Consider the following 27,824-nt stretch of genomic DNA (forward strand, 5'->3'; position numbering starts at 1 on the left):
AAAAAAAAAAGCCACGGAGGGAGGGGAGGGGCTGCTGCTGCCTTTTCCCCCATCCTCCGTTTCCGGTTTGCTGCCATATTACTCTCTCTCCTTTTTTTTTTTTTTTAATTTTTTTTTTTTTTTTTAATTTTCCCCTCCCCGTCGTGTCCCCCCCCGCCCCGCAGAAGGGGTGAGCGGGGGCGGGCGAGGCAGCAGCGCGCCGGGGCCGCGGCGCTGCGCGATGCTGCTGCCGGCGGCGCAGCCCTGAGCCCGGCCCGGTGCGGGGCGGTGCGGGCACCGAGCGCGGCGGCGGCGGCGGGGGGCGGCGGCCGCGCCCCCGGCGCGGAGACAAAGCCGGGGCCGAGCTCTGGAGGCGAGCGGCGGGCACGGCCCCGCTGCGCGGACAGGCGGGAGGTGAGTGGCGGTGACGGCGGCGGTGCCCCGCGGTGGGGCGGGCGGGGGTCCCACGGTCCGGCAGCGCGGTCCGGAGGGGGATGTCCAGGGTCCGGCAGTGCGGTCCCGAGGGGGATGTCCGCAGTGGGGACCAGCGGGGCGGCGGGGGGATGCCCGCAGCGGGATGCCCGCAGAGGAGTCCGGCGGGTCGGCGGGGAAATGCCCGCGGTGGCGCGGGCTGGTCGTGGGTCCGATCGGGGATGCTGGCAGCTCGGCAAGGAGGCGACGGGTCCGCCCGAGGATGCCCGGGCTGCCGTGGGGCAGCTGTGGGTCCAGCAGCGTGGGATACCCGCAGCCCGGAGAGCTGGCTGCGGGTCCCCACAAGGATGCTGGCGGTCTGGCGCCGGGTGTCGGTGGGGCGGCTGTGGGTCCAGCGGGATGCACATGGTGTGGTGGGTCAGCCGTGGGTCCGGCCGGGGGTGTCACTGCCTGGCGGGGCAGAGCTGGGGACGCGGGGGGTCCGGCAGGGCGGCCCCGCCTGCCTGCAACTCCCCTTTGTTGTGCTTAGGGGCTGTGGGGGACCCCCGGGAGCGCAGGGCGGGGACAGCCGGGCTGTATGTAGGCCAGGACATGAAATATTCATCGCCCCCCTGCTTTGATGTCTCGTGATCCGCTTCCCTTGTCGTGTTTGTTCACCGGTGATTCTGGGGCCGGTGTCCAGCCCTGCTGGACCTGGCAAGTCGTGCCCCTCGCCGTGCCCCTCTCTGTGCCCCTTGTCGTGCCCCTCGCCGTGCCCCTTGTCGTGCCCGGCCGGCTCAGCTGCTGGGGGGCTGCAGAGCCCCGGCTTCTCCGATTTAAGACTTGATCCAGTCGGGAAGTTCCCCATTGCCGCCTGGGCGATCCAACCCCCATGTGTGGCTGCAAGTGGCAGCAGTGGCGTGTCCCTGCTGTCACAGCCCCCAGCGCCGTGGAAGAGCATGGTGGGTTTTGCCCTGAGCCACACTGGGGTCAGGGTGAGGTTTTGTCCTTCTCACTGTCCAGACAGGCTGTGCTTCCTGGGGCCACTTGGCATGGACACAGGAGGCAACCTGCAGGGATGAGGCTGCTGCACAGGGCTATGTGCATGGGGACAGGTGTGGTAGGGGGCTGGCATCTTGTGGCATCGATGCTGGCATGGTCCTCCCTGCGCTGGGCATCATGTCAAGGAGCTGTGCAGCCTCGTGTGAGACTTGCTGGACTGAGTGAGGATCTGCTCCATCTCGCTGTGTTTTGCTGGCCCTGCACATGCACTCTTCCCTGGCGCTTCCCCACCCCAGTGGCTGCTGTGGTGTGACAGGACTCAGCCTTGGACTTGGTGCCAGACAGTGACTCTGGTCCTGGTCCTGGTCCTGGTCACAGAGCTGCTGAGCAGCTGTAAAGGTTATAGGTGGCAGGGAGCAGGTTGTGCTGCCCTGTGTGTGCCATGGCCCATCCTCCTGGCTCCCCAGAAGTGATGCAATGGAAGGGACATGATGTGACATGCAGCCAGGGGGTCCCTCAAGACAGCTTCTACTGCATTAGGAGCTGGGGACAGCAGAGGGTGCAGAGCACAGGGTTCCCTGAGGTGAGCTCCTGCCGGTGCAGTGGGGACAGGGACAGGACAGCACATATCCTGCAATGCTCTATGAAACTGCATGAAGGTGGCAACAAAAGACTTGATTTTTCTTTCTCCTGCCTGTCTGGTGTTCCAAGAGGAGGAGGTGCTGAGGGTCTTTGTTGCTGTCCTCTCAGCCAAGGAGATATCCACTGCCAGCACAACCAGTGCACGAACTGAGTCATGACAAACCTTTCCCAAGACTCAGCTATTAATGATGGGAACCCTATCGTCCCTGCCAGGCTTGGGGACCCTCCTCAGAATGCAGTGGCTCAACATGTGCCCGGGCCCCCTGTGTGGCAGGTGCTGGTCAGACAATCACAGGCTGCCCGGGAAAGTGTGAGCAAGGGGATGTGGAGGAAGACATCAGCAATCTTGCACTTTAAAGCACTATCCTTTGTCATTTTCGCTGTTGGGCTGCTCCTGACACCTCTGCTGTAGATTTTGATCCTGGCTTACCTGTGCTAAGCCATCAGCTTCGCCTGGCTCCAGATCCAGCCAGAGCAAAACCGTGGCACACTCAGTGTCTGAGGCGAGGCTCGTGTGCCGGCTCCCTGCGGGGAGCTGTCTCTGTAATCATTAGCCAGTTAATGCTTGTATATCAGGGAGGAACACCTTTGCTTAGGAGATCGAGGGTCAATTCTCACTTCCAAGCTTTGACCTGGGAGCAGCAGGGCAGCAGCTCCTCTGAACACCTCCTGGCTTCGCCAAAACAGCCCAAGACAGGGTTATTTATGGGCTGTGCAGCAGCGGGGAAGGGAAGTCCAATGTTCCCTGTCTCGATCGTTAGTGGCCTTGCAGTGCTCCCTGTGTGATGGAGATGCCCTAATGATAGCTCTGCCCTTTAATGACTTTGTGCCAGAGTGATGGAAAATCAGGGAGGTTCCGCGGGGAGGCAGAAAGGGCCGTCCCAGCCCCCGGCTGGGGAGGAGGGGGATGAGACAAGGAGAGCCCTGCAGTGACCAGCCAGTCTGGGGCTCTGCTGCAAAGACAAGAGGGTCCTTTTTTTGCTTTGGTGGCACGGAGGGGACATCAGCAATCTTGAGGCATAGCAGCATGGGCAGCTCCTGTGAAGTAGCATCGTTTCACTGGACTCACCAAGACAAGCAGGGGATGGACCATGGGGCTCTCACACCTCCAAAATCCCATCTGCCTCTCCCTGTTACTGGTGTGGGATCCTGGCGGGCCTTTGAAGTCATCACAGAGCTAAACTCTTATCTAATGAGACCTGAAGGACTCCCTAACCTCTCATTTAAACAAGCAGCAAATGCCTGTAAGATCTTGAAAGAGAAGAGGTAGGAGTGAGCAAGCAGCCTGCACCTCCTCCCAGCATGTCTAGGCAGGGGGGAACCCGTGAGCATCCCTGGGACAAAGCACTGGACTCCTGCATGTGGGAAATTGGAAAGCCTATCTGAAGTGCTATTGTTTCCTGTGCTGTCTATTTCGCAGCTCGGTTTCTAACTTGTTTCTTTATCTCTTGGAACAATTTCCCATCTGAGCTCACTTCCGCAGTGCTCCGCGTCTCGCTCCGAAGCCCGCCTGGAGATGTGTCCAGTGTGCATCCCATTGGAAACAGCCTTGTCAGACAGCAGCACACCCCTGCACCTCCCTGCAGGAGGGAGCCCTTTAATCCCATGCCTGGAGAACAGCTCGGACCTCTGGATGGAAATAACCATCCATGCCTAGCTGTTCCTGGGACAGGAGCGTGGGTTGTCACTGTTTCCAGCCCAAGCTCCTCTTCCCCATGGCCTGTAGCTGTGGGTGGTGCAGTCCAGCTCCCCAGGGCTCGTGTCTTGCTGAAGTTTCCAGCCATCAGCAGAAAACACTCCATATGTCATGGGGCCGTTTTAAAGCCTTTGGTTCCTCATCGCTTAAATGGGCAGCAGACTGGGAGATAGTCCAGTGTATCACAGGATCGTGGGATGGTTTGGGCTGTAAGTGACCTTAAAGCTCATCTAGTTCCAGTTCCCCATATCACCCAGCTTCAGGCTTGCCCAGAGTGTGCTTAGAAGGAGCACCCAGGCCCCCAGCCCGGTGTCAGGCTGGCACAGTGACCTTGGCACTGGCAGTGTTGGGAGCCGGTGCCGCCGCGCACATGGCTCTGCACACGCGCTGTGCAAAGAAAACCCTGAGACAGATTTCAGGAACAAATGTGGTTTGAACCTGGGCCAGGAACCAGGACCTGCAAATCTGCGTGTTGCGCTGACTTCCCTTCAGGCTATGGATGTGCTGGCTGCTCTCGCTGGGGAGCAGGGAGGGGTTTTTGAGGGCAGGGGGCTGGTCGGGCTGGCAGGGGCATTGGCCACTGGGCAGGGTGGGGCTGGTCGTTGATTTTAACTCAGCCCTTTAAAAACATCTTCTGGGCCCCTTGCCTCTACGTAGTCTCAGTGGAGATGGAGCATCTGAAATATCCTTAGGCTGTCATGTGGGATTGGTGGGCTTGTCTGGAGAGATGTGGAGAACAGAACTGCTGGGGCATTTAAGGCAAAAAAATAAGAAATGGAGCCCGTGTGTAGCGAGCCTGCCCTCACCTCACAGCCATGGGCCCCATGCCAGAAGGGCACTGGGATGGCTTTGGGGTCTGCAGCCAAGAGGGACACATGGTGCAGGGACATGTGTGGCTTGGGCTGTGCTGTGGTTCTTCCCCTGAGCTGCATGACTCAGAGGCTGGCCCTGAGTTTCCCAGCCCATGCTTGACCTGTTGTGATCTCACTCCTGTGACCATGAGGTTTCAACTGGCCCTGAGCCCCCTGTGCTGAGAATGGATGGATGGATGGATGGATGGATGGATGGATGGATGGATGGATGGATGGATGGAAACCTGACTGCATGCTGTGCAAATAGCTCCCACCCAGAGCAGCCCCCCTCATCCTTCCTGACTGTGCTTGGCCACCTTGGCCACCAAAAACTTGGGCAATGAGGATAAAAGCCCATTGCTGCATTGCCCCCTCCACCATTGGAGAGGTTAACAAGTCTGGCCTGTCCTGAGCAATGTGTCTCCCTCCCATGACACACACCAGTTTGGGGGCAGCATGAGAGGGTCAGGTTGGTGCTAAATTGATCCTAAAAGTATCTCACCTTGGGACACCCTTTAGCATTAATTTGGGGTTGGAGTATAGCACTGTGTCTGGGTTTCACTTCTCCACCTTCCTTTCCCACTGCATTCCTCAGTTTCCCCCAGGAGCACCTGAGAAGTTGTCATTGGAGTTGTTAAGGTTTACACTGTGTCTGTGTCTCAGTTTCCCCCTCTCCCAGCCCCAGCTGCACTGCTCTACCCCATGCACACACCATGGGTAAAGCCTCCCCTTAGGCAGGGCAGATAGAATCTGGTGTCCATGAGGCACAACCACCTTCCTCATCCTCAGCTGCAGCTGTAGCCAGTGCCAGCAGCAGTGGGGTCGGGCAGTGCTTTCTCTGGCCTTCCAATGTTCCTGGGTGGAACATGTGCTTGCTGACTTACTCTAAAAAAAACCTACACAAAAAGGCTGTTGGAGTCACTCCCAGCTCAGATGGGCTTTTTCCTTCCCCTGCCCATGGGGCAAGTGCTGCTGGGGCCCTGCTATGCTGGGAAAGGGATTGGGAATCCTTGGAACAGTGGGAGGGAGCCTCCAGTGAGCTCCCTGCTGCATGAGGCAGGGAGAGTGACACAGGATCAGGAAGGGTGTAGATGTAGCTGCAAAATCACTGTGACCAGGATGAGTTCCATGCTCCAATGCCATGAACAGCTGAGCTTGGAAGTGTGTGGGGTGTGAAGGCTCAGGCTGCTGGGAGCAGTGTGTGTGGCTGGGGCTTGGCAAGGAGGGCAGCTGCCTGCCCAGCTGGCTGCCTGCACAGGTGCAGGTGTATGGGGGTGTGCACGTGTGTGTACACACTCACCTGAGCCCTCTGGGTGATCTGGGGATGGGCACAGCTCTCGTGCTCCCATGCCATGTTCCAGGGGGGCTGCACTGAAGGCTTTGTGAGCCACAGGTGATGGGAAGCAGAGGAGACGCCCTTCATCCCTTTGTCCCTGCAATCCCTTCGTCCTGTCCCTGTAGGATGAGCAGCACAAGCAGGGGCTGGAGAGATGCCACGGGAGGGTGCAAGGTCTCCGTGTCACTGGTCACATCCAGCTCACCCACAGCCTATCTCTGTTCCCTGCCAGGACTGCAGTGAGCAGTGCCAGAGGTGTGCAGAGCCCAGCTCTGCTCCAGGAGCGACAGGGATAGAAGACACCAGCTCAGCATTTTTCTTTGTTTTTCATCTGCTCAGGCTGTTGATAGTGAGCACCGTTGGGGGCTGCACCTCCCAGCTGGATCCTCTCTGGTGTGAGCATCCCACTCACCACGGGAGCAGATGGCAATCCAACACAGCGTTTTGGGCTTGGAACAGCTTTTTGGGGCTGGCTGATCTCTGTTTGACCCTCTAGACTCTCCCTGGTTGCTTCCTCTGACGCATCCTGAGCGATGCTTTGTTTTGGTGGTGCAGATGGGAGTGGCTGTGGGGACCAGCATCTCTCAGGGCTCTGTTGCCAGTGATGTCCTCAGTGTTCCAAGGCCAGAGGAACAGTCCCGTGCCATGATCACTGGTACAGGACCTGCTCCCACTCCCATCCATGCCCATGGAGGTGAAAGAAGGAGTCGAGTGTGCTCTGCTGGAGGCTGACCCTGATCATCCAGCCCTGACCTGCAGCCACATGTAGCATGTGTACATTAGGGCTGGTGGCTCCATGCTTCCCCAGAGCATGAGGCTTGTGCTGGCCATATGCCCCAAAGTCCCAAAGTAACCCAGAAAAATAATCAGCATAATTTTGCTCTGTGAGATCCTGCTTATTTATTTGAAAATGTTCAGGGGTCTGCAATGGGGGAGGTGTTTGAAATCTGTGACAGAAGAGCTTTGCCCTCTGCTTGGCTTATCCTTCATCCCCTCCCATTGCAGTGAACCCCAGCACAGGTCCTGCCAAGTCTCTGTGGCTCCAGCTGGGAAAGGGACAATTCCCAGCTCCATGGGTTTGTGTCAAGGGTGCACATACCCACAAATCCTCTCTGCACTTTCCCTTTTTTCCCCCATGAGTGTTTCAGTTCCTGTTCCAGGGCTGTGGGGAGGTTTCCTGCCACGGGGGTCCTACAGGACCCCTCAGCAGGACTGATGGGGCTGTGCCTCCGGTCCTGGAGGGCCAGTGGGGCCCCGGGAGCTCCTTTGCCTGGCTGGACTGGATGGGCTGGTTTCTCAGAGAGTGGAAATGTTTTAGCAGTGACGCCAGCGTGGCCAGGGGTGGTTGTAACATGCTCAGATCTGGAGCTTTTCTGCCTCCTGCGTTCCTTGCCCCCGTCCTCCCCCTGCCCTGGAGATTTGCCGCCTGCCTGCGCTGCTGTCTCGCCCGGGTCAGAAGGGGTGTGTCAGCCCTGGAGCCACGGCAGACGCAGGTGGCATCACTGTTTTGTCCGGATCTGAGACACCTGTGAGTCACATCATCCTCCTGCTGCCACCTGCCCCTTCCCCAGAAGCCGGGCGGGGCGCGGGGTGGACTGTGTGCTGCCACAGCCATCCCCGGAGAGCGCCCAGGGTTGATGTTCACTTCCAGAAAGCAGAAGGAAACCACATTTCCTGGAGCCTGAGGCTGCCTGTGCTGGGAGAGGCGCTGCAGAAATGGGGAACAGAAATCGCCCCTCCTCCTCCAAGGGCCAGCTCGTGTCACCACGTCTCCATCTCCCCCTCCAGTGGGGCCAGTCCCTTGTCCTGGTTCCTTGCCTGGAGGAGGATGGGAACAGCAGGGCCGTGATGGGCCAGGGGAAGCTGGAGAATGAAGTGACAGGCAGTGGGAGCTCAGAGGTGCCAGCATGCCCAGGGGCCAGTGTTAAAAGGGCACATTTTGAGAAGTGCTGAGCCAAAGGGCTCTTTTGGGGAAGCGCTGCCCGTGGCTCCAGGCAGCCCTGGTGGCCAAAAGCTGCAGCTCCTTGTGCCATTCCAGCTCAACATCAGAGTTTCCATGCCCAGCATTGTCTCTTCCCAGCCCCACAGGCACTCCTGCCCTTGGAAGGATTTCCCTTCGGTTTCCTTCTCTAGGACTTGGCAGGAGCAGAGCGGTGCCCTCATCACCTGCCTGGGAGAAGCCAGCTCAGGTTAATACAGGCCAAAGGCTTTTTGTGCCTTGGAAAGCATTTGCTGGAGCTGGTTGGGCAATTCCTGGCTTTGGCTGGTGTCCTGATGGGAATGCTGGAAGTGGAGGCTTGAGTCAGGCTGGGAGGTGCTGGGAGGCATCCCTGCCCCACCTGGAGCAGCACCAGCACCAGCGGACTGCACAGCATCCAGGCAGCTGTGAGCATCTCCTGCTGGGGACCCCACCACCACTCCAGTCCCTCTTCCTGTGCTGGACCACCCTCAGGGGGAGAAAGCTTTGTTTTCCCTTCTCTAATTGCTGGATGCCCTTACAGTGCAGAAAGGCTGCACCCCCATGGTGACAGATCCAAAGACGTGGTCCTGTCGGGCCCCAGGCTGCTGCAGTGCAGTGACAGGGATGTGACAAGGTGTGCCAATGGCCACCTTCCCTTCTCACATCTCTCAGCGGAGAAAAGGCTTAAAACTGAGTGCTCAGCTCAGCACCAGCGAGCACAACTTGCATCACATTCTGCTTCCCCCATTCAGCTGCTTGCATTGTTTCAGGGAGATAAGGCTTGTGGCTTTCTCCTGCCAGCCTTATGGTTTTGGGGGTGCTCAGTGTCAGGATGCCCCTGCCTTTGCCTGGTTTTGGGGTGCTGTGGGGGTAGGGGGGACACAGTCTGCAACTCTCTGTGGCCACTGATGTTGGCAGAGCTGCTGCCCATCACCCCAGCTAGCCAAAATCTGCCTGTGGAGGGGCTAACCCTGTGATGGCTGGGAGAGCTCAAGCTCCCTACCTGCTCCTGGTGTGCATGCATGGAGTTTCCCAGTTTCTTGGCCACATGAACATCCAGAATGTGCTTGTGTGCTTCTCAGGGTTTGTTTTGGCCTTTTAAACTCCCTGTTTTGACATGTCTTTTTGGAGGCATTTTGCATTGCTCCTGACCATAGCTCTCCCCCATGCTTAGGGGGAGTGAATTTGGATGGTTGATCTAATTATCCTTTCCCCTTTTGTGACGCACTGGCCTCTGCTGTCTTGGGCTGTGGAGCTTTAATTAAGATGTTCTTAATTTTAACGGGAGTTGACAGGGTCAGAGAGGAGAGGTTGGGACTTATATCTGTGGGGGTGTGTAGCTGGGCCCCCGCACAGCAGCTGCACTGCCCTCCCTGCTCCAGCCATTCTTTCATCTGGGTGAGTTCTCCATCAGCTGGGGGGAGCCAGGGGATGGCTGGGCTGCCTTGGCTCAGATGCCTTCAACATGCTGTTACTGGGTGAAGCAGAGATCCCAGACAGGCACTGGGGACACCTGCCTGTGGCTTCTCCCGTCCCCAGACTGGAGCTGAGAGATGAAGTGAGCATCCCTGCATTGTTCCTCCTGTTTTAGGAATCAGTGCAGGTGAGAAATTAGTGTCCTTGTGGAGGAGAAGAGCTGCAGGCACAAGCCAGATGTGCCCTCACTGTGTCAGCTGGGCACGAAAAGGGTCTGCAGCATCACACCCCAACCTGTGGGGCTGGAGCAGCAGCTCCCCCTTCTCACAGCTCCTGGCACTCATTGCAGTGGGGCTGGGCCCAGCCTGGCAGAGACGAGCCCGTGTTCCTGGCTTGTACTGAGCAAACCTGATGGCACGGGACACGGGACAGGAATTGTCACTGGCTGGACACAGTGTGTGGCTGTGTTCGGGTGGCAGAGGGGATGGTGGGCTGAGCCGGGGCAGCCAGGCTGTCCCCAGAGCACCGGGGGCTGTGCTGCTGCCCCCAGCTGTGATGGCCCCCAGCTGTGATGCTTGCCGTGGGAAAGGGCAAAACCGGGAGCATCCCCTGGGACCGAGGGGGAAACTGTTCTGCGAGCATGTCCGGGGCTGTGTGTCCTATAGAATGTGGGGAGGGAGCAGAGAGAGAAGCGGGGAAGGGAGCAGGGGCCACCTTAAGATGACTAAAAGACCGCTTCGATGTGGTTATGGCAGCACTGACCAAGCTGGGACACCACCCCCAGCACTGAGCCCGCTCTCTGGGGGCCCCGCTGGCAGGGACAGCACTGCTGCCACTTCATGTCCCCCAAGCAGGAGGACACGGGGGACAGCAAAGTGTCCTTTGGCTGCCTCCAGCCTGGGAGCTCTGGTTTAATGGCACCCCTTGCAGGCATGGACCTGCCCCGGCTGGCTCTGCTGGGCCGGGGGCTGGTTGTGTGCCGAGGGGACGGCGGGGCTGGCTGTGTTTGGGACCGCTGCTCGGTGCCTGTCCCTGTCCCTGCTGCCGCGGGCTGGGTGCCGCCAGGCTGCTTTGTCTCGCCCGCCGTCCCGCACGCTTCATTTTTCAGTCTGGTGTGAGACAGTTGCCGTGATTAATCTCACCGGGGCTCTGCGAGCTGAGGACACGGCGGAGCTCTTCTCCCTCCATCAGTGGGTGGGTGCCGGTGCTCCGGGCCCCGGCCCCTCTCCCCCAGGCCCCATCCTGCCTCTGGAGCAGCTCCAAGGACAGCGCCTGTTTTGCCACAGACGTTTCCCTGCCCAAAGCTCGGTGTCTGCTGTCGGGCCTCAGCCCGTCGCGGCATTTCCCAAGGTTTCTGCCTCTGCCGTGTTTTGTCTGCTCCCAATCAGTGTCTTTTGTTCGTGTCTTTGCAAAGACGATAAGATCGCTTCCCCTCACCGCCAGCCCGCCCTCAGCCCGCCCGTAGCGCGGCCGCCGCATCCTTGAGCGATCCGGGCGCAGCGAGAGCCGCCGCAGCGGGACTCGCCGGGGAGCTGCCGCTTCCCCTCGCCGCCGCCTTTGCGAGAGCATCTCTCCGCGGGGAGGTAGGGCAGAGGATGGAGCCTTTTCCTGCCACCCAACTTGCCAGTTTCTGTCGGGGAGACGGCCTGGAGGTGGGTGTTGGGGCCGTGGGGACGCTGGGCAGTCCGGGCGGCGTTTCCAGCGCCGGCAGCGGAGGATGGGGCTGCCGCCGTCTCGCGTGCCGTGATCTGATCCGAGCTGAGGTGTGCAGCCGAGTGTGCTTCATTTTTAATTGCTGTTGGAGAGGGGAGGATGAGGTTGGCCTCTCCTTGCTGCGGCCTCTGCCCCGGGCAAGTTGCACGGCTGAGGTCAGGCCTGGCACCCTGCCCTCTGTCTGGGGAGGAGTGGAGGCCGGGGGACCCCAGCTGCAGAGCCAGCAGCACACGGACACAGGTGGGGTGGCAGTGCTGTCTGAGCCTGGCTGTGGCCGTGCCAGTGATCTGCTGGTGAGGGTATCAGCCCCACTGCCAAGAGCAGAACAGTGCCAGATGTGCCAGGGAGTGCCAGGCTGCTGCCACAGCAGCCACCTTCAGCCACCAAAGAGTCAAATCTATCAGCGTGAGGTTGCTGGTGCATCCATCCACCCAGGGACCCGCCCTTCCCCATCCATGGACCTGGCACCCTGCTGCTCCAGCACGTGGCCAACCCCAGGCTGAGGCATATTTGGATTTTCCTCGTAGTTTTTTTGCCTCTTTTTGGTCTAATCATTGTGGCCTCGCAGCATGAGCCGGTGTCACAGCGTGCCCGGGTGGCAGGGACATGGGCACCACGTGTGTACACGGCACAGCTTTATTTGTATGTGCTGCAGCCTGGAGTTGGGGCTGCAGCTTCCCCCCTCCATCCCGCTGTGCAATCATTACCAGCCAGTATTTGTCAAGTACAAATTACAAACCATTCAACGTCTTAAAGAGCTGTCAGTCAGCTCCCACTCATTATCCTAATCAAATGCACTAAAAATAGTGACAAAATTTATTAGTCAGGGGAAGGGGAGGCCATGAAAACAAACCTCGGGTGGGGCATGGCCTCTGCTTGCAGACACTGGGATATTCCCTTCACAGGAGGTGTGAAACCTGGGCTCCAGCTGGGACAGGATCCTGTTGGGATGCTGCTTGGGGCCTTCGGGTGGGGTCTGAATCCCCTCTGTGCAGGAGCAGGAGCCCCTCGGGGGTGGCTGAAGCCTCTGCCCAGCACTGGGTGAGCAGGGCTGGTTGGAGAGAGGATTTCCTTTCTGTAGGAGAAGAGAAAACTCCTGCAGGACATGGAGCTAGGAAAGGGTGGTAAAGGCAGGTGAGGGGCTGCCCTGGCTCTTCAGGGCCATGTCGTGCTCTGCTTTCCACCTGAAGCTCTGCCGTGAGCTGCTGCTGCTGAGAAGGGTCCTCCCATCACGCACATGGTGACATAAAACTGTCCTTTTTGAAAAATGTGGGTAAAATATGCTTCTCTGGATGAGTCAGGGCTTGAGCAGCACAGGTTGCTCCCATACCTTGCACGCGGTTTGTATTTGTCTGTGCTGTTGGGGATGGAGCAGATGACTCATCCCGGGGGACGAGGTCTCTGGTTGGTGGCCGACCATGCCCTCCGCGTGTCGTGGCCGTCCGGAGATGGAGCAACAGGGCTGAAATGTTGCTCTGTGTGAAGGAAATGGCTTTGCTTTCCCTCGGAAAACCCCCTCGCTGGGCTGGGGGTGCCTGTGCTCCCCTTCCACTCTGGGACGTCGCTCGGGGCGGCTCCAGCCGCCTCCTCTCCCATCCGCAGTGGGGTTGATGAAGTGGAGCAGAGAATCATCCCCTCTTCACACATGAGAGATCAGAGCGAGCGGCTGGGAGCTGCCGGCCCCACGCCGGAGGGATGGCGAGGAGGAGGAGGAGGATGAAGGCAGCCCTGGGCACTGGAGCGGAGGGGCAGAGGGTGTCGGGGCGCGGGTGCTGCCGCTCCCTGTGCCCGCAGGCTGCGGCGGGAGCTGAGCTGAGCTGGCGGGCAGCCCCTCCCCACCCCGCGGCCGGGCTGTAGCCGAAAGCAGCGGTAAGACATCGCCGATGGCCCTGGGGCTGCGTTACCCTCGGCGGGGCTCAGAGCTGCGGCGCTGTTTGCTCTGCCACAGCCGGGATGGCCCTGGAGCATCCCCGGGTGGGCTGGGGGCTCCGTGCAGGTGGCACAGCCCTCCCGGGGTGTTCCCGGGCGGCGGAGCTGAGGCCTCGCAACTCATGCCGGTGATGGGTGCTGATGTGCGGCTGGCGCTGCCCCCGGAGCGGAGAGCGGGGAGTTCCCGCAGGCTGCGACGTGCCCGGGGTGCTAATCCCCGCCGCAGGAGAGCCGCCTGTCCGCCGCCTCCATGCTCAGAGCCCAGCGCTGGCCGTGCTCCAGCCCTCTGCACAAGCCTTGCCAGGGGGAGAGGGGCACTCCTGCTGGAAACCAAGGCTCTGGCCGGGATGGGGAGCGATGCTGAGACCTCAGCCCAGCGTTATCAGCTGGGAAAAGCACGGCAGCAGGGCGATACCCCACTGGGCTTCAGCCAGGCTGCTCTGGCTGGATGTTGGTGGTGCTGAGCATCCCTGCAGCCTACTGCGTGGGGAAATGCTGTATTTGTTAGACATAAATTTATTAGACATATACACAGCATAGCTCCTGGCAATGGGTATTTTTTGCAGTCTGGCTGCTGTCCCACAGCTCCCAGTGATGCTGCTGGGGTGTGCTGGGTGCCACCACACTTCCTTCCTTCTGCCCTGTGACTCCGGGGGGTTTCATTGGCGACTGTGCCAAAGGCAGGGAGGGTCTCTGCCAGATGCCTCCCGAGGACCTGAGTTCACAGCACATTCCTGCTGTCATTAATCACTCCTTTGCCAGGCTATTGCACAACCCTGCGTTCTCCCAGGAGAATCTGCACCCTTTCCTTTCTGGCTGCCAAGGGCGGGTGGGAGCTGCAAGGGTTTTCTCAGACCCCTCTCCCTGGGGGCAGGTGAAGAGCCACAGGGCTAAAGCCTCATGGTCGTGTTGGCTGAGTTACCTGGGAACTCGGAGTGGGGATGGTGTGAGGCTGCCAGCGCCTCTGGGCACAGTTTGGGGTTGCCAGCCTGCATTTTGCCCTGGCCAGATTGAAGTCAGTGTGCAGGTATGTAGAGGAAAGCAACAGGAGAGCTTGGAGTGGGGCTCTGCAGCTCCTTCCCCAGAGAGCTGTGGGCTTGTGCCTCCTCCTCCATCTTTGGCTCTTGCAGCCAAAGTCCTGAGAGCTGGATTTGGCCCTGTCAGAGCATCATGTCCTGATGACCAGCTCATCCAGTAAAGCCCTTGCTTTAGGGTCAACACCCCAATGCAAGGTGGGAGCTCTCCCTGCCCAAACTGCTACCCGAGGAGGGATGAACTCACAGTTGATGGTGTTCCTGGCCAGGACATGCCTGGAGATTGTACATCCTATGCCCACAGGTTCACAGGTGTGAAGGTGAAGATGCCCCTGTTTTAGGGAAGTGCCTGGGGGATCCCCTGTCCCCTCTCTGTGCTCTGCTCCTGGCTAATCTCTGGGCATAGTGACTATTTTATACCTTGATTTCCTCAGCACGCTGATAAATCATTTTCTGACCCAGGGTCGGAAAATGTACTTGGGGGACACTTGTGTCCCCAAAGTGCTGCTAAATCCACCACCCTGGCTGGGGTGTTTTCCTGCCTGGGGAAGTGCTGCTTCCAGGGGAAACTCTGAGCAGCTCTACTCTTGCTCATGGTCCCGTGGGGAGTCACAAGCCACACGGTCACGGCCCTGCCATGCTCCCACTTTTCTCCCTGCACTGCCTCTGGCATCCCAGTGGGTGCTGGAGCCCCAGGCAGAGGTGAGCAAGGGGCTGGCTGGGGACAGGGAGGTGGGGGCTCCTTGTCATCACTCCTCAGGTCTTGCTCTCCCCTGCAGTTCTGCTTCTACTGCAACAAGCTTTTAAAGTGCATTTATTTACAGGACAGAGTCCTTCCCCTTGGCTGTAGGGTCTGCCTCTGGATTGCCAGAAGTGACCATTTGCAAGTTCAAAGCTTTTGTTTGATCTTTATTTGCTTTGGGACCCCCAAAGCCTGCCACAGATATGGGTGGACTGAGTCCTGTGGCATGTAGAGGCATGGTCCCTCCCCATCACCTGCATCCACAGGAGGAAGGACAGCTCTGCTGCCCGCTGGAGTGGCTGCTGGAACCTTACCCAGCACAAAAAAATCAGTTTATTTCATTTCCCAAAGCGTGGCAGGATCTGAGCCTGCCGGCATGGGTCACACAAGGACACTGCTGGTCCTCTGTGCAGTGTGGGAGCTGGAAAACAGTAGATGGAAATTGTGTCTTTTGGGAAATAAGCCCTGTTTGTCAGTCAAAGCCCTTGCTGTGGGAGGGGAGCTGAGGGGGACAGGGAGCAGTTTGTGCCTGGCACCCCTAAGCTTTCCCACAGCAAGAGCCAAGGGCTTTGCCCCAGTGACACTGGGGCTGTGCAGGCTGCTGAGGCTGCCCATGGCTCTGGGGGGCTTGGCCCGAGCTTCTCTCCAAAGCTGGGCTAGAGAAACCCTCTGTTGGATGAGGCTGAGCCCTGCCAAAGCCTCATGGATGGCTGTGTCCAGGTCTGCACCCTATGGGCAGCAGCTGCCTCCTCTGCTGCTTCCCTGCTTGTTTTCTTATCAGAGATACTCTCCTCCCTGCTTGTCTCCACCTCCCCTTTCCCTCCTGCCATGCGTGATCTAGCCTAAATATTTCCTTCCATAGCTTCAGGACACTGCTGGGTATCCTGCCATCTTTGGAGACTGCAAATAATTCCCTGCCTTCATTTATGTCATTACCTTGAAGGTATTTATAGAGCGTGGTCTTGAGTGGAAAGGAAGGCTATATATAAACTATTTGACTATATATAAAGGCGAGATCCCTTGGTCCTTAGCTGCAAACTGCCTGGAACTGCTCCTGATTTAAACTTTTATCCTGTTGGCTGCATGTTTTGGACTTCAAAGGTCCGTTTTCAATACTTTAATCCCCATCCTGGTAGAAACTCATGTGTAGGAGGAAACGTGGGGACTGAGCTGTGTCCCATGGCAGATGCCTGGCCCCAGAGCTGCCACAGACTCAGCACAGGTCCAGGTTCCGTGCTCAGCATCTTTGCTCTGCACTCCCACGGCTCAGCGTGTTTCCCTCTGCTCCCAAAGCATGTCCTGGCAATTTCTCTGGCTGCTGCAGCCACACAGGAGGTGTCTCAATGTTAATGAGGGGCGATGGTATCCCAGGGCAAGGGCAGCATGGCCAGACTGCCCAGCAGCTGCTGCTTGAACAGAGCCCAGAGGTTGTTTCGTTTCCTGGTGGGCAGGCATCTGTCACTCGAGCCCTGGGAAACAACTTCTTATTAACAATAATAATTACAATTCCAATAATAGTAATAATCATAATAGAAGCCCTCTGTGTGTCCTCCAGCCCGGGACCATGGGGAGCAGCAAGAGCAAGCCCAAAGACCCCAGCCAGCGGCGGCGCAGCCTGGAGCCCACGGAGAACACCCACCATGGGGGTTTCCCAGCCTCGCAGACACCCAGCAAGGCGGCTGCTCCCGACGCCCACCGCACCCCCAGCCGCTCCTTCGGGCCCATGGCTGCTGAATCCAAGCTCTTTGGAGGCTTCAACACCTCTGACACGGTCACCTCTCCGCAGCGCGCCGGGGCGCTGGCCGGTCCGTGAGGGCTGGGGCTGGGCAGGGTGGGGATGGGGGGTTTGTGTCCAGCTTCCTGGGCTCTGGGGATTTTGAGGGGCTCTGGGCTTGGGGGAGAAGCTGGTGTGTGTTATCAGGAGGATGGTGGGAGGGGAGTGTGCTGGGGACTGTGCCCCTCCTGAGTGCCCTTTGTCGCAGGGGGAGTCACCACCTTCGTAGCCCTCTACGACTACGAGTCCCGGACTGAAACGGACTTGTCCTTCAAGAAAGGAGAGCGCCTGCAAATCGTCAACAACACGTGAGTGTCCCTGTCCCTGCAGCCAAGCCCACGTGCTGAGCTGTCACCTCTGGCCCTCCTGGGGCACCCCCAGCCCAGCCCGGCAGGACCAGCTGTCCCAGGGATGGGCGCTCAGGGAGATGTGCCAAAATGCACACAGACACAGTGACTTGTCCAAGGGCACTGACACTGAAAGTGGTCATTTGCCTGCTTCCTCATCCTCCTGGCTCTGCTGCTGGTCACTGTGGCCTCATAGCCTTGTCACCAAGCCACATTCCCACTTTGCTGGCCATTCTGTGCCCTCAAACACAGAGCCATGTCCCCACCAGTCCCGTCCCCATCCATACTCAGCTCCCTCTCGTCAGCCTGGACACATCCCTCAGCTTCATGGGTGCTTTTCCTGTGCTTGTACACTGTCTCTGGTCTCAGCTTCTCTCCTGACTCTTCTTTCTCTCTCTCTCCATGCTGTCGTTTAGGAGAAAAGTGGATGTCAGGTGTGTATTGCACATTCTTACTGTTATTATAAATGACCTAAATGATCAAAGCCTGTCTGCTGCCCACTTGAGGGCAGGTTGGGTGGAGCAGGGCTGGGAGGAGACGGTTTCCAGGTGGTTTTGTGGTTGGTTGCATTTGTCCTCTCTGAGTGACCAGAACAGAGCAGGGAGTCCCTTTCCATGCTGGGGAAATGTTCCATCCAGAGCTGTGTCTGCACCTGGGAGCTCTGAACTCATCCCCCTTCCTTGTCCATGTGTGGCTCCCCTCTGCACTCTCTTTCCAGTTGGCTCTCCACTCCCCCCTGCCCTTCACATTTTTCTTTTGCATTTTAAAATTCTACTTTTAAATTTCCTGTGTGGCTCGGGTGACTCAAGTGTTTTCTTAGGGGTCTGACCCCTGGTTTGCTCCCCATCCTGATTACCAAAGCACATCCATCACATGCAGGGCAGCATGGCCAGCTGGAAGATGCTCCTGAAAATGATCCTGTATTAACCCCATGTGTGGTGTGTCCTCACAGGAGACACACACAGTCCAACGCCAATGTCCCCAGTGTCCCCAGCTATGGAGCTGCCACAGGGTCCTGAGGGTCTGCAGCTCCTGCTCCCCCTCCTCTGCTGCCTTCCAACAGGGGCACCCAAAAGTCAAAGGGTGGAAAGACAGGGGAACATCCCAGGAGTGAGATTTCAATGCTTGGGCAGTGTGACACAAACATGTTTTCAATCTGATCCTTGTTCTCATTGTTCTGATGCTGTTTGTTAATGGTGATTTGTTTCATCTATGAAGTCTGGGATGTGCAGCATTTCAGTGTTTCAGGAAAAGCCTGAATTTGGGAGTTTTGATGCTTCATACTTTCAGTCTTATCAGTGTGTGAGCTCCATGCTTGAGTTCTGCTTTCCAATGTTGCCAAGTGAGCTCTGCCCATGGGAGTCCAAATCGGGCCCATGTATGAGGGGTTTTTCTTTACACCTTCCATCAGTTTTGGGGTTTCCAAACGTTTTTTCCTCTATTGCTATTTGTCAAAGGCTCAGTCAGAGGGAAGGATCAGTCTGTGATGGGCTCTGCAGCATTCTGGGGAGCAAAAGGGCTTTTTTTTTTGGTGACACAGTCCTTTGGTGGAGGGTGCAGGATGTAGCTGCCAACCTTCTCAGTGCATGTGTGGGTGAGATGTCCACAGGGAGAGAGGTGGTGGAGGAAGTTGGGCAGTTTGTGCAGTGCTCAGGGGTGAATCACTCTTCTCAAAGACCTCCCAGAGATGCTCACACAGTCTGGGAACAACTCAGGCTGCTGCACTTCGGGGACAGCAACAGACAGATGTGTGATTTCCCCTTCCTCTGGGCTCCCTGGCAGGACAGTCAGGGGCCTGGAGCTGCAGGAAGGGGACTTGGGTTCTGTCCAGGAAGGGCTGGTGAGTGCTGGGCACAGCAACAGCTCATGGCCAGGGTGGCTTTGCAGGGTGGCAGCAGGTTTTGGCTGCTCTGACGGGGCTGGGGTTGCTCAGGGTGAGACAAGAACCCTCCACATTGCTCACCTCCCTGCCCTGGGTCATCCTACCAAATCCACCAGTGCAGAAAGGCCCTTGTGACACCATTTCCATTGGGAAGAAGTCTCCTCCCAGCTAGCAGGCAGCCAGCTGGGATGTGGTGGGATATTTCGGGTAAGATTGTGCAGAGAATTGTTGAAATGCTTTGTTTTGATGATGATTATTATTTTTTTTCCCCACTGAGACATTTTTGGAATAGTTTGTTTTGCTGAATTCCCAGCTTGTAGCCTTGCAGCCCAAGCTGGAATAAAGCCACAAGTCAAAAGCTGGGCATTTTTCAAGCAGATGTTTACTCTGGTCCTGTGGGAAAGGAGCCCAGCCAGCCTCCTGTCCCCTTCAGAGCCACCTCAGTAAAGGTGACTGAGGAAACAGCCCTGGCTGAGGAGCATGAGCTGCCTGCCATGAGATGTGCTGGGGCTGGAAGAAGCTAAAATGTCATCCAGGGCTGCTGTGAGGCTGTTCCAGGGGCAGAGCCCAGCTCTATGAGTAGGAAGAGATGCCTGGAAGGTCTCCACCATCCTCACCACATGACACCATTGCAGGGAGCTGGGGGCCATGTCTGGGTTATCCCAGTGCTTTGAAGCATCACTGGTTTAGCTGGGAAAAGCACAGGTCACAAGCAGCTGGTGAGTCTGGAGGAAGGATGGAGGTTTACACGTCTGCAGGGTCAGGGATGGGTCTGGATGTGGTCTGGTGTTCCTTGTAGTGGTGACTGAGGTTACTGGTGTTTTTCTGTAGCATGTTTGCAGAGGTTTTCCTGCCAAGTTCTTGTATCCTTACGGTTCTGTTCCCACGAATCTGCACTTTTCCCCTAGCCTTGTCTCCCTTGTGGTCAGGATGAATTCAGTGACTGATGGGCAAGAAGATGCAGGTGGTGGGAGGAAAAGCCCTGCTGTCTGCAGGAAGGGGAAGCCACCTCCTGCCGTCCTCTTGTTCTTCTCTATTTGTTGTCCTTTCCAGCCCCGTCCGGAGCAGGAGCAGGCAGGAAGGAGGGCAGAGCACCCACCAGCTCCTGGGGACATGCCTGGGGCTGCTGTGCCCGGGGCAGGAGGGATGGATGGTGGCTCAGCCGAAGGGTTTTAGGGACAAGGAGCCTCATTGGTGACTGTGCAGGCACAGCCCTGGCTGGGGCAGCAGGAGGCTCGCTGTCAGGGCCGCAGCATTGCAGGGGCTGTGAATGGGACACTCGGGCTGGACACATCCCACTGCATCCAGGCTGGACACCACAGATGGGCAGGGCTCAGCCCCTGCCCAAACCTCAGCCCTGTCCTGCTGCTTTCCTGCAGCCTGTGTTTAACTAACTCCCTTGGGTTTTCCTGGGTCCTTTTTCAATCGCTGCCATCATTCTGTCGCTTCTCCACGTTTCCTGTCCCTCCCTTTGCTGCTCCCTGCTGCCAAGAGCCCCGGTGCCTCCCAGCCTCCAGCCAGATACCTATCCCATTCAGGTGGCTCCAAAGGTATTTTGGCTTGCTGGCTGCCTGCCTGATTCAGGTTTAAAGCATTCCATATGTGGATGGGTGGCCCCATTAACAAGAGCTCACCCAAACAGAGCCACGGACAGGGTCTGGCAGCAGCTCTCCTGGCTGGGGTCTGGCTGTGGGGCTGGGGGCTGTGGGGCTGTGGGGCTGCACCTTTTCCCAGTGGGGCTCTGTGCTGGCTCATCCTCCCCCGGTGCCTGTGGGCGGGTGAAGGGCTGGCCAGGGGGCTCCTGGCTTCACACTGAGTGTGTTTTGGTTCTCTTGCAGGGAAGGTGACTGGTGGCTGGCTCATTCCCTCACTACAGGACAGACGGGCTACATCCCCAGTAACTATGTCGCGCCCTCAGACTCCATCCAGGCTGAAGAGTAATTGCCATCTTTTAGACAGTTTATAAACAAGGGATAGCAAACACACCCCCAGTGCTCGCCCTCCACCCCTGCCCCGCTCCTGGGAGAAGCCTCCAAGGCCTCTGTGATTTTCCTTTTTGTTAGTTTTCCCCTTTTTATGTGCAAACCAGCCTTTCTTTAAGGCCCTAAGTGCAATGCTGCAGCATGCTTGTGTGGTGGAGGGCAGAGTGGTGGCATAGCAGGGCTGTGGATGCTTTTGGTCTGGTTTTTATGGAGAGGCTGGAGAAGGCTCCAGGGGAGATCTCACTGCAGCCTTCCAGAACTTAAAGGGGATTCTAAAAAGGAGAGAGATGTTTTACAAGGGCAGAGAGGCCTGTGAAAGGACAAGGAGGAATATTCTTAAACTAAAAGGAGATGTTTAGATTAGATGTTAGGAAAAAATTCTTTACCTGTTGGATGGTGAGACACTGGCACAGGTTGCCCAGAGAAGCTGGGCAAGTGTTCAAGACCAGTTTGGATGGGGCTTTGAGCAACCTGGGATAGGTGAAGGTGTGGCAGGAAAGTTCCAACCCCGATGGCAGAGAGGTGATGCCCAGCACAGGCTGTACAGGGATGTGGCACACACCAAGCCCCTGGTGTATGCCCCTGGTGTGTTTGCCTGAGCCCAGACACAACCCCTGGTCTCCCAAAACTGCAGTGGGTGGGCCAGGGCTGAGCCCCCTGCTTGGGCAGGCAGTGCAGGGGGGTAGTGCCAGGTGCTGAGCCGCTGCCTTTCTCCTGCAGGTGGTATTTTGGGAAGATCACTCGCCGGGAGTCTGAGCGGCTGCTGCTCAACCCCGAAAACCCCCGAGGGACCTTCCTGGTCCGCGAGAGCGAGACCACGAAAGGTGAGCGGGGCTGGGGGTTGCTGGCCTGGAGGAGACTCTCTCTGGGGGATTGTGGGGGCCCCCTGAGCCCCCTCAGTCTCTCCTGCTGGTGCTGGTCTCCAGGGAGCCAAAGCTGACGTGGCCATCACATCACCATTAACATGTGTGTGCCAAATGCATTGTTACACCACTGAGCCCTGGGCTGGAGGGATGTGGCCACTTCTCTCCCACCGCTGCCTACCCAGTGAGGTGGGTTCAGCTCATGGCAGGGTGGAAGCCAGGGGTCTCACCAACTCTGCCAAGAGGATAATCTCTTTTCCTGGATTTTTGTTGTTGTTGGTTTATTTGGTTGGTTTTTGTACACTCCCAACTAGATGGGGTTTTTTTTTGTTTTCCCTGGTCTCTGTATAGTGACAAAATCTTGAACATGTTCTTCCTGGGCAGCCAGGCCAATGGAATGATAAACTTTAGTCCTTTCAAGTCTGACACTTCTGAAAGAGCAAGTTGTGATCTTTGAGGTTTGACTGCCTGAGGATGATGTTTCTTACCTGGTTTAGTTTGGCTCCAAATGCACCTTTGGGAAAAGTCCCTTGATGTTCCTTTCTAGTTTTATGCCTTGAACTTATCACTATTTGTTTTATTCTGATGGAAGCAGCTTCTTCAAGCAGCAGCATAAATCTTCCCCTCTGCTATCTGTGACCCCAGCAACACCACATTGTTCTCATGGGGGCAGAGCAGTGCCAAGCTCCTGAGGCAATGCCTATGGTGGGATTTGTGCAGGAGGGAATTGGGCCCATCAGCCCTTTAGCTCCTCTCTGAGACACTGAGGAGCTGTTGGTCAGCAGCTTCCCCCCAGCCTGGCTCTGCCTGCTCCTGTCCCCTTGTTAGCACATCCCATAGCATGGCTGCTGTGCAAGCACAGGGCAGCTGGAGGTTGTGATGGCGTGGCATGGCTGTAGCTGGGGGATATGTGCCATTCCTCTCTGGCACATGATGCCAGCTGGTGTAGCCGGCAGCTGCTCCCCATCCTCTGCTTTTGGGTGAAGGCAGCACCTCCGTGCCCAGTCCTGCCTCCCCCGTGCCCACCCACAGTGGGACCCCATGAGGAGCACCCATCCATGGCACATCTCCTGCAGCCCCTCTGTCCTGCCCACAGGTGCCTATTGCCTCTCTGTGTCCGACTTTGACAACGCCAAGGGGCTCAATGTGAAGCACTACAAGATCCGCAAGCTGGACAGTGGCGGCTTCTACATCACCTCCCGCACCCAGTTCAACAGCCTGCAGCAGCTGGTGGCCTACTACTCCAGTGGGTAGCCATGTGGGTCCTCTTGGGGTCTGGGGGGCACCTGGCTGCTGTCCCTGCCCTCGCTGCAGGGTGGGTGCTGCTGGGAAGTCACTGCTGCACTGGGGGACACCAAACCAGCTGTGTGGGACTGGTGAAAAACTGGGTTATAGGGCAGAGAGTGAGGATTTGGGTGTGGGTCCCCAAGGTGTCTACAGGAAAGATGTGGGGTAAAGACATCACATGCCTAAGTACTCAGGTGTCACCCTGCTGTTGTCCCTTCCTGTGCCAGAACATGCTGATGGCTTGTGCCACCGTCTCACCAACATCTGCCCCACGTCCAAGCCCCAGACCCAAGGCCTTGCCAAGGATGCCTGGGAAATCCCCCGGGAATCGCTGCGGCTGGAGGTCAAGCTGGGACAGGGCTGCTTCGGAGAAGTGTGGATGGGTAAGGACCATTCCCACCCTGCTGTCCCCTCTGTGTCACCACCTGCATCCTGTCCCCAGCCATCTGCAGATGCCTGAAGCCTGTGGTGGGGTGAGGGAGCGGGGAAGGGGCACGCCCCCTGCCCCATACATGTGTCCTGAGCAGTGTGTCCTGTGCCACAGGGACCTGGAATGGCACCACCCGGGTGGCCATCAAGACACTGAAGCCTGGCACCATGTCCCCAGAGGCCTTCCTGCAGGAAGCCCAGGTCATGAAGAAGCTCCGACACGAGAAGCTGGTTCAGCTCTACGCTGTGGTGTCAGAGGAGCCCATTTACATCGTCACCGAGTACATGAGCAAGGGTGAGCACAGGAGGGACACTGAGGGGGCAGCTGAGGGGCTCTGCTCCTCCAGATTGCTCTGACCATGGTCTTCCTCACAGGGAGCCTCCTGGACTTCCTGAAGGGTGAGATGGGCAAGTACCTACGGCTCCCCCAGCTTGTGGATATGGCTGCTCAGGTGGGTTTGCACATCCCTGGCCCTCTCTCATTCCTTGTGGGGACACTGGCTGCCTGAGCCCCTCACTGGGCTGAGGTGGCTGTCATTGGTCAGGCAGTGAGGTGCTCTGCAGCCTTGCTTGGGTGGGTGCCACTGTTGATTCTCAGCCCACAGCAGAGTTGCACTCTGGGACCATCGTTATGCCCATTCCTGTTGCTGCCAGCTCTGGCCAGCAAACCCAAGTCTGCATGGCATTTCTTGAGCAACTGGTGTTTCCCACACCTCAGCTGGGTCCTGCTGCAGGCCTGATCCCCTTAGTGGTGCCAGGCTCTCCCCGGGGACCGTCGTGTCATCCTCTAAGCCACACATGCTTGTCCCCACAGATTGCATCAGGCATGGCCTATGTGGAGAGGATGAACTACGTCCACCGGGATCTACGAGCAGCCAACATCCTGGTGGGGGAGAACCTGGTGTGCAAAGTGGCTGATTTTGGCTTGGCACGGCTCATTGAGGACAACGAGTACACAGCTCGGCAAGGTGCGTGCCCAGGGCTGCTGGCACCGGAGCAATGGCCACTGGTCCCCACGGTGTCTTGTGCCTGGAACCAGCAAGTGGCTCTGGTTGCACGGGGGTCCTGGAGGCATCCCCTCACCCTGCCTCTCCATCCAGGTGCAAAGTTCCCCATCAAGTGGACGGCCCCCGAAGCAGCTCTGTACGGCAGGTTTACCATCAAGTCAGACGTCTGGTCCTTTGGCATCCTCTTGACCGAGCTGACCACCAAGGGCAGAGTGCCATATCCAGGTGAGGGCTGGCACTTGCTGGCAGAGGCCCTGTCCCCGCTGTGGTGTCCAACACCAGCTGTCCATGCCCAGTGCTTGCCCCTGATCTGCCTCTTCCCAGGTTGGATCCTGCCCCACTGGGGTGAGCAGATACTGGCCAGGATGCAGCATCCCAGCCACCCTGTCCCACTCTAGTCCCTGAGTAGGGTGACAGGGACAAGTGCTGCTAGGCCAGGGATCCCTCTCTCCCTGGGTCACTGGGATTGCCCCTAAGGCACAGCACCCCTGGTGTCCCCTCTGGGACAGGCATGGTCCAGAGGGGGCACCGTCTGCTCTGATCAATGCCATGTCTCCTCTGGCTGCACGCAGGGATGGTGAACCGGGAGGTGCTGGACCAGGTGGAGCGAGGATACCGCATGCCCTGCCCGCCCGAGTGCCCCGAGTCCCTGCACGACCTCATGTGCCAGTGCTGGCGGAAGGACCCGGAGGAGAGACCCACCTTCGAGTACCTGCAGGCTTTCCTGGAGGACTACTTCACCTCGACAGAGCCCCAGTACCAGCCTGGAGAGAACCTATAGACACGGGGTCCTCCTGGCACCAGGGACACTGCTGTCCTCACTGCGGGGCGCCGAGGGTCGGCCTCCCCACCGAGGGGCTGTGTTTGTGGAGCAGCCCTGGAGCAGGACAGGGCATTATCTCCAGATGCAGCCAGGGGAGCCGCTGGGTTCCCCCATGGCTCATTAAGACTTCTGGCCCGTGTTTAACGGAGCGGCGCTGTTCTGCTGGCAAGAGGAGCCTGTGGGCACCAACAGAGCCAGCTCACGAGGGCAAGCAGAGCATGTCCTGCCAAGAGACTTGGGTCTTGGGAGACTTTTTCCCCCCACAGCTCTGGGGTGAGCCAGGAGGAATTTGGGGGACAGCATCACCCCACCTCAGACACATGGTCCCAGTCTCCTGCAACCCCTTTCTAAATCAGCACAAATTTCCCTGCCCCTTCACCCTCCTTATCACCCTCTTGGCTCTGGCTCTCCTGAAGGTGCTGGCAGAGATGTTTTGCCACAGAGATGTCACAGTTCCAGGCTGGCTTGAATGGGGTGATGTGCCAGGGTGGTGGTGGTGGCGTGGGATGACAGCAGAAGTCTGGTGGTCGTTCTGGCCTCACTGTGACCTTAACAGCTGGTGGGTTCTGGGACTCTGAAAATGTGACAGCTCCAGGCTCTGGTGACCAGCACTGTCCCATCGGAGCACCTGGGCACACGATCAAATCTTCCAGCTATGTCTGTTCTCAAGGGACACAGCCCTCACCCTGCTGCCCTTTCTCCCACCACATGCTCCAGGTCTTCCAGCCAGACCCTTGGGAAGTACCCCCCAGCTGCCCTCCCCAGCTCTGCCAGCAGCTTTCCCACTAGCAGAGTCCCCTGGGCTGGCCCTGCCACCAAATCCAGTGCCACTGTGGTGCTTGTGTGCATGGCCCATGTAGCTGTTCCAGGTGTGGGAATGTTTTGGAGGAACCACTTGACTTTCACAGATGGTTTTGTCCACCTGGTGTTTTTAGCTGCCTTCCCTCTACCCTCCGTGTCTCAGCTTCCAGGCAGCAGTCCCCATGCAGCATCCCCAGCCACATAGCCCCATCTGGAAGTGCTGTGCCACATTTGCTCTTCATCTCTCCACTGCTTGCTCTCAAAGGCCTCAGCCATGTCTCAGCTGTGGATGGCTATTCCTGGCCAGCTTTGCCTCACACACACCCTATGGGGCTGATCCCTGCCATTGGCAAGGCAACACTCATTCCCTGCCCTGTCCCACCCAGCACCTGCTTGTACATAACCCCTGAGTGATCCCTGCACCATCCCTTGACTTCATTGCATGTGTGTTGGTTTTCCCTCTCCTGTGGCTGTACCCAGCTGGAAACCTTTCACCATGGTGGTTCACAAAGCTTCACTCCTTCACCTCCTGGGTCCCAGAGACCCTTGCTCACAAAGACCTGGGAGTCTTTGGATGCTCTCCTGGAGCATGGTGGGTTGGAGGCCGGGGGATGCTGTGGGGCAGGGGGCTGGAGGGAAGGACCTGGAGAGGGGAGCCAGTGGCTGTGCCCTCCTCTCAATCCTCAGGCAATGGGCTTTCTGTGTCTCCTCATCACCTTTGGCATGGTGTTTGCCTCTGACACAGCCTCCTTGCAGGCAGCAGACCCAATTCATCCCTCACCAGCCCCTGCCCTAGTGCCACTGTCCTACAAAAGCTGGGTGGGATTCAAGCATGGGCAGGAGGTGGCCACAACCCCTGCCCAGATCTCCACCAGAGCAGGACCCAGGCAAGCCACTGCCACTCACTCACTCACTCACTCACTCACTCACTCACTCCCTCCCTCCCACAGTGCCCTGGTATGGTTTGACCTAGCCACTTATTTATGAACCATGTACATGGTTGGTTGTTTGGTGGCTGCTTTTTTAATGAGTAAAACATTTAAAATCAGTTTGAACAGGCTCTTCAGCAGTATGGAGAGATCATGCTGGCTTGAAGAGCAGCAGCTGGTTTAATGTATTTTTTTTAAAATCATTTTGGGAGTTGGAGCCTTTTCTCCCCTCCTGCTCCCTTCCTAGCAGGTTTGCTGTGTTGGCATTTCTGCGTTTGGGCAGGGAATTCCCAATCCTCAGTGTTCCAGGTCTTCCCATGTTTGCAGCCTCTAGGGGTGGGCAGCTGCCATAAATGCCCTGTCCCTTGGTAGCTGTTCCAAGGGGTGGCTTGTGCCATAGCTCTGCCTGCATTATACAAATCCCTAGGAGAAACCTTTTACAAATGTAACATGCGGAAGCCAGATTTGGTCTGGAAGCTGGGGAGAGAGAAGGCAAGCACATGTGTTAAGATTTGGCCTTTAGTTGTCTGTGGCATGTGCAGGGTCTTGGGTGCAGCAGGACAGGAAGGGATTTACCTGGAGAGTGCAGCCTCTGGCTCTTTCCAGAAGGCAGCAGGTGCAAGGACACCCTGAGAATGCTTAATTCCCCAAGGCTTTCAGCAGGATCTGGTGAAGGAGACATGCTGGGGACACTTCAGGGCAGAAGGCAGTAAGGCAATCCCAGAGAAGCCCCTCCTCCATGGGGCTGTGTGTCCACATGTCCGTGTGTCCATCCGTGTTCCTGTGCAGTGCCGTGGTGGGATTCAGTGTCACTGGACTGGCCACCACAGCCAGTATGACCTGGGGGCCCTGGGGATGCAGAGCTTTCCCTCCATCATCATCCTGTCTGCCAATTTACTTTTTCAGCCAATAAACTCCAGAGGGGAGCCCCTGCCTAAGGATGCTCTTTGGCTTCCTGGGGTCCATAAAACCCTACAAGTCATTCTCCT

The 27,824-nt window shown here is 57.7% G+C and overlaps 1 protein-coding gene across 1 annotated transcript; it reads left to right on the top strand.

Annotated features, from left to right (window-relative positions):
* The first annotated feature begins 236 nt into the window (after positions 1-236).
* Positions 237-25,785, top strand: SRC (SRC proto-oncogene, non-receptor tyrosine kinase). Its single transcript, XM_066330588.1, has 12 exons — positions 237-393; positions 16,267-16,516; positions 16,694-16,793; positions 20,553-20,651; positions 21,417-21,520; positions 22,656-22,805; positions 23,074-23,229; positions 23,391-23,570; positions 23,651-23,727; positions 24,090-24,243; positions 24,376-24,507; positions 24,855-25,785. The coding sequence occupies exons 2-12, from the start codon at positions 16,276-16,278 to the stop codon at positions 25,061-25,063; spliced, it is 1,602 nt and encodes a 533-aa protein (XP_066186685.1). The 5' UTR covers positions 237-393; positions 16,267-16,275; the 3' UTR covers positions 25,064-25,785.
* Positions 25,786-27,824: the final 2,039 nt, after the last annotated feature.

The sequence above is a fragment of the Sylvia atricapilla genome, chromosome 16 (assembly GCF_009819655.1).
Source record: "Sylvia atricapilla isolate bSylAtr1 chromosome 16, bSylAtr1.pri, whole genome shotgun sequence".
NCBI classification, from domain to species: Eukaryota; Metazoa; Chordata; class Aves; order Passeriformes; family Sylviidae; genus Sylvia; species Sylvia atricapilla.

Excerpts from the sequence above, each read along its gene's own strand:
- SRC (XM_066330588.1), top strand. The coding sequence starts at position 16,276 with ATGGGGAGCAGCAAGAGCAAGCCCAAAGACCCCAGCCAGCGGCGGCGC. Across the intron at positions 16,517-16,693 it reads GCGCGCCGGGGCGCTGGCCG|GGGGAGTCACCACCTTCGTA; the intron begins GTCCGTGAGGGC and ends CCTTTGTCGCAG. Across the intron at positions 23,230-23,390 it reads CTTCGGAGAAGTGTGGATGG|GGACCTGGAATGGCACCACC; the intron begins GTAAGGACCATT and ends CCTGTGCCACAG.